Below are 6,000 nucleotides of genomic sequence, written 5' to 3'. Positions count from 1 at the left end.
AGGATCTGGAGGTGATGGGGAGTAGAAGAGATGGAGGACAATAGTTAGAGAATACGCAAGGATCAAGGGAGGGAGTTTCCAGGATAGGGATACTTGTAGACAGTAGAAAATGAGTCTGCAGAAGCAAAATATCCCTCTGATAAAAGACACCGGAACTTGATCCAAATCTTGGCATTTTAGCAATGGCAAAATGTAATATTTAATGATGAGGTGAATGGAATGGAACTTTGAAAACAAGCCGAAATAAATAAATAAATGCATGGATCAGCATTACGAGCACCCTTAAACTGATTCTTTTCATCCCAAAATTCTTGTCAGCATTTCCATTAGGCTTTAGCTTGAGGAGGCAATACATGGTAATGGCAGGCTTGGGCGAGTATGTTGAGAGAAGCAAGTAATATCAAGTTTCCATTAGCAAGAAATTGCAAATGAGTTTCATTAAATTATAGAGCTACAGTCAACAACTTTGTACCATTTTTTAAAAGACAATTTTAACCATTAAATCTAATGCTGGTACCTTGTTTCCATTTGAGGAGCTGGAAATTAAAATTTTTTTAAAAATATTTCAAGTGAATAGGTTGTACCACATTACCTAATTACCCAAGAGGAGGAGCATGAATTATTTTATCAAATAAACTTATAGCCAGAAAAAAATAGAAGAGCTGGTCTTAAAGTAAAAGGAACCCATCATCAGCTCTGGGGTTCCTTTGGTGTCCATGCAAATATAGAAAAGGCCTCAGCCTACTGAGTAGATCCTGAAGCATCTTTATGAAAGGTCATCCTCTAGAGTCACACAGAATGGTCAAGTGTAGATGGGTTGAAATCTGAGTCACTGGAAAGAACACTTATAAATGATGGAACAAGTTTAATACCTTAAGAACCTTTCAATATTTTGCCTGGTAATAAGCAAAAAAAAACAAGTTTTAAACATAGAAACCAGATATTAACAGCAGTATAAAATGAATAGCATTGTATTAATGTTTATTTCTAATTACAAGAAACAGAGTATCAGTCCCTTATTTGTACAAAAATACCTGAAAGATAAGATTACAATTAGGTTCACAAGCCCAAAAGCTATTTACAGTATGAAGCAAAGCATACTGAATAAAGGTTTTGTCTTTAAGTTAATACCTTTTGCATTCCCTGAAAACTTTTCAACTTTTATTCCATTTTACAGTTACTAATATCTTGCATTGTGACGAATATAATTTACGATAAGCAAGTCTTGCCACTGGAAAGGTGCATTGATTGGTCAAACTGTCAGGTATTTATTTAGTGCAGAAAAGATAAGACAAAACATCTAAACTGAGGCACGTGTTTCTTCAAGATTTAACAAATAAAAGCTTTCTGTACTTAACACCTAGTGTAACATAACTTAACTACTAACTTTATCACCAAAACCGTTTGGCATTTTCCTTCTCAACATATTCAAGATTGCTACATGAAGTATTCATTTAGAAAATAAAAATCACAGGCAAAGACAAAAAAAAAATTCAACAGGCTCTAAAACAACCCTGAGCGTCCCCTTTACATTCATGTCATTTAAATACAAAAATAAAAGTCAAATGTCCTTCAGTCCTTGGTTTGCTAAGCTGGAAGCCAGCTGATTCTACTGGATTGGTTGGTTGGTTTGTTAGGGGGTGGTATTTCTCTCAGTGACCCAGCAGAGAGGAAAATGGCAAGTGAGCTGTGAGCTGGAAGAGTAAGCTTGTGACCACTTTCTCAAACAGTTCACTTAGGCTGGAAAAGTACAAAAGACTAAGTCAACCATCTACATACGTACAAAATTGTGATTTATAGTCAAACGTTTATTTATCTCCATTTAAATAAAATGCAAGTTTATAAATACAAAACACTGCAAATACTAGCTGTCTACTGGTGGTGGGTGAGGGTAGGGGGGGGAATGCATTATTAGAACTAATCTATGTAAACAGAAAAGAAATCCTATAGCCAAAAACAAAAACGAAAAAAGGTTTATTTCAATCCACCAAATAGAAAAGTTTATCATAGCTGTGTCTTCCCCCCAAAGTGAGGCTGAATCAGGCATGCAAAGTGAAGCTGGAAATATGAACAGTTATTAGCCAAATTTCTGATTGTTTGAAAGAGTGGCTAAAAAAAAAAGGGGGGGGGAAGGGCAGGAAAATGCAGTTCTATATGCAGTTGAAAAACACATTTTGTCGGAAAAAAAAAATCTCCATCTTCTAAACAGACATTTCATGGAAAATACTAGAATGTGATCTGTAAACTAGAATACAGTGTTTCTATACCATCGACAGCTATAGCTGATATGTATTACTTAAGCTTGTTACATTTTTGTCTTAAACTACTGTCAAAGCTATATATGAGGACCAAAGAGCAGTATGAAATGATTTTTCCTTCAGCAGAGGGGTTTCTTAAAGCAATCCAGTGGCTAATGTCAATCAGGGAGCCAGCCTGCGTTCTCACTGCTATTTTTAAAAGAAAACTATTTTGTTCACCACAGTAGTCTGAATACCCTTTCAAGTAAGCACTTTCCAATGTGCAGAGAAAAAAAGGGGAAATGGCTATTTTCACGCCCAGTTTCTATGTTCAGGGTCAGAGGCGAGGGCTGAGAGATGTGAGTCGGAAGATCGTGGGAAAGCCCTCGTCTATCCAGCTCATCAGAAGAAAAGAAAAAAAAGAAAATTGTATTATGACTAAATATTCAATTTAAACATCGATAACAAAGCAATTCTGACCATAAGCCAGGAGGAAAAGTAGACTCTGAATCGGCTTGCAGTCAGCTGGCGTGTGTGTGTGTGTGTGTGTGTGTGTGTGTGTGTGTGTGTGTGTGTGTTTCAGCAGGATGGAGGGCAGAGGGTCAAAACCTCTTAAATGTCAGGTTGAGTCTGTGTCCACTTGGTTGTTTGTGTATGTTTCTCACCATGGAGACACTCAGGACACTCACTGCAGTAAACAAAATAGGAGCCATTTTTCTTTTAAACTCCTGGAACTACCCCACGTGACAGGGGCTTGGGCTGCATTCTGGAGCATTACTTAGCCTTTCAACAAGCTGATGGTGGTGTTTTTGGAAGAGACCGAAGGCCATGGAGGACATAAAGCTAAAGGAAAAAAAAAAGGAAAAAAAGAAAAAATGGACTGGACTGATCGTGTGTCTTAATGAGTGGATGATGATCAGCACTGGTGATTTTTCATTGAAACCAGCCTCTTTTGAACCATTCAGTTGTGAATGTGTAACAGTGAAATTCCTAAAGAGTAAAAACGATTGAACTGGGGGAAAAATACAACACACATGTTAATAACGAGGTTCAAAAATTTGTGCATAGAAATTGAATGACTAGACTGGGGGGAGAAGGGGACAGGAGGTGTCATGACTGGGTCCATTAATTATGCTACATGTATACCAGTCATTTCCCTAAGGATAAAAACCTTATAAATGATTTTCCAAGTCCACTGAGTGGTGGAGTTATAGTTTTAGAACTGAATTCACACTGCTTCAATCAGCTGAGAGCAGAAACTGCCCTTGGAGAAATGCCGAGACCCAACACTTTAGGTCTTCTAATTCTGACAGGTGGAGACTTTTAGCTCCTGCGTGAATTGAAAAGCCACATTATGTCCTAATATAGGCTGTATACAATATCCAAAACAAAGTAGGAGTGCAAAAAAAAAAGTGATCAATACAAAAAAGTAAACACACCAGTTTTAATTGTCAAGATTATTCCAGGGCAAGAGTCCTTTTCCAATGATTTCTCTTCAGAACCTGTTCCTGTTAAGTGGCCCAGCCATGATGATCATTCCAGTTTAGTCTCAAATTTGCGCACAATTCGACATGCCTTCCTTTATTTGGCAAAGGGAAGGAAGGTATGCTGGGATACTCAGCAGCAGATCATTCTTAGGTGTTGGACAAACCAGGAGATCTTGGTCTGTTGGCACCCACTGAATCCATCCCTTTGAGAGTCCCGTGGTGCAGAATATAATTTTTCAACCAATTTACAGACCTGCTCATTCATTCCAGTGTTAACTTTCTCTTAGTTATTCTTCTAGCAAATCCAGTCTTCAACTAAGAGCCAAATTCAAGGTCATAAGGCCACTCTGATACAGTGATGTTTGAGTTTGCAAGGCAAAACTCCTTTGTTTAGCTGGTAGAACTCAACAAGTTGGATCAGGTCGGTGAATTTGGTATTCCCATCATCAAGGCTGAAGAACATCTGTCCCTCGTCCTCACACTATTAGGAACAAAAAATACTTTAAACATTAGATGGCACAACCCAAATAGTCTACTGTAATTGAGGGGGGGAAATGAGTCTTTATCTCAGAAAAGAGTATAAATGGACTGCATAGTAAAATCATAGGAGGCAGTAAAGTAGAAAATGGAATGAAAACCCCAAAGCCTTCTTATTATTAGTTTCTCATTCTGGGTCTGCTACCAATAAAACTACAGGATTTTAGAGGGTTTAAAAGTAGTTTCTGCTAAAAAAGAATCGTGGTTTGGTCCACCAAACAGACGAAAGAACAGAGGGTGCAGAATCCATGACAACTACAGGGGAACAGATTCTATCACTTCTTTGAGACCACACACCAAGTCAGCGGTGGAACAGCAACTTGGGGTCTGGGAGGAGACAGAGTTTCTAAGGCTATGACACTACTTTTCATCATTTGGCCACGTGCCCATAAAAGTTCTTTATTTTCTATTTTCTGTTCTTTCTTTTTTCCCCCCTTTGACCTAAAACTCTTGGCTTCAATGTGTCTTTTCTTAGTACCAAGGAGGACACTTTATTTGACTATTTATAGAGGGGTGGTCTTCTCTGTCTCTTTAAGGAAACACAACATGGCATATGTGCAAAAAAGCACTGGATTTGGACTTTAAAAACTCAGGGTCCAATCCTGGTTCTGCTACTTTCTTCCTCTATGATCCAGGACAAGTCGTTTTAGCTTTTCTTAGACCTCAGTTTCCTCATTTGTAAAATGAAGTGGTTGGACTAGACAAGCTTAAAGCTTCCAAGATTCAAATGAAGAAAAAGAAAATGGCAGCATGTAGAGCAGCTGCTACTCACAAAAATGTCCAAGCCTTGTGTATTTAAACACAGAACCGCTCCCCGATTCTAAGAGGACAGCTGTGGCCAGAAGCACCTTTCAGACTCTTTAAGTACAGGCTACAATCTCCCTCTCTCTCTCCCCCTCTCCCTCTCTCTCTCTCTCTCTCTCTCTCTCTCTCTCTCTCTCTCTCTCTCTCTCTCTCTCTCTCTCTCTCTCTCTCTCTCTCTCTCTCTCTCTCTCTCTCTCCCCCTCTCCCTCTCTCTCTCCCTCTCTCTCTCCTCTCTCTCTCTCTCTCTCTCTCTCTCTCTCTCTCTCTCTCTCTCTCTCTCTCTCTCTCTCTCTCTCTCTCTCTCTTCAGTGACCCCTAGTAATGACTCACACTTCTGTAATTTCCAAAGTTGACATTGCAAAGCACACCCAACAGTTATTATAGAAAACCTGTCAGAAATCTGCTTGCTTTCCAAAGCTACGTGCATAAGCTCAGAGATTATAAGTAGACAAGGCACATGTATTACCAATTTCATTGACTGTATCCTTTTTTTAAATCCATATTGGAAATAAAGTACTTCTGCTCTTGACTCTTTGCCAATCGAATAACATCATACAACAAGCCACCCTTTTAGAGTAGCTTTAAGATTTGCTAAGTGCTTTTTCTAGGTGAGATATGTAGTTCAAATATTATTATGATACCCATTTCACATGACAAAACTGATATAAAATGACTTGGTCATAGCCACACAGTAGTTAAGTCAGAATAGTGATCATTAATTTGCTTATCACTCTTTCTGGATCAGGATCCTTTGGACCTAAAGAATGGAAAAGTGTTATACTAACCAGGATAAGAATTGCGCTTGTTTTGGGGGGCAGTTAGTAGCTCAGTGGATTGAGAGCCAAGTCCAGAGAGAGGAGGTCTTAGGTTCAAATCTGGCTTTGGACAGTTCCTACCTGTATGACCCTGGGCAAGTCACTTAACCCCCATTGCCT

General features: G+C 38.9%; 1 protein-coding gene across 5 annotated transcripts in view; it reads right to left on the bottom strand.

The window, feature by feature from the left end:
- Positions 1 to 955: 955 nt before the first annotated feature.
- The window catches only part of GRB10 (growth factor receptor bound protein 10), a 233,563-nt gene continuing 228,518 nt past the window's right edge, over positions 956 to 6,000 (bottom strand). For all 5 annotated transcript variants that reach the window (XM_007500399.3, XM_056804837.1, XM_056804836.1 and 2 more), the window contains one exon: positions 956 to 4,205. In XM_007500399.3, the coding sequence (XP_007500461.2) occupies positions 4,059 to 4,205 (147 nt within the window). In that variant the 3' untranslated portion in view covers positions 956 to 4,058. The remainder of the gene's footprint in view (positions 4,206 to 6,000) is intronic.

Source organism: Monodelphis domestica, chromosome 7, assembly GCF_027887165.1.
Source record: "Monodelphis domestica isolate mMonDom1 chromosome 7, mMonDom1.pri, whole genome shotgun sequence".
NCBI lineage: Eukaryota > Metazoa > Chordata > Mammalia > Didelphimorphia > Didelphidae > Monodelphis > Monodelphis domestica.
Note: the sequence above shows the minus strand (reverse complement) of the source record. Positions and strands in the feature narration are given on the sequence as shown.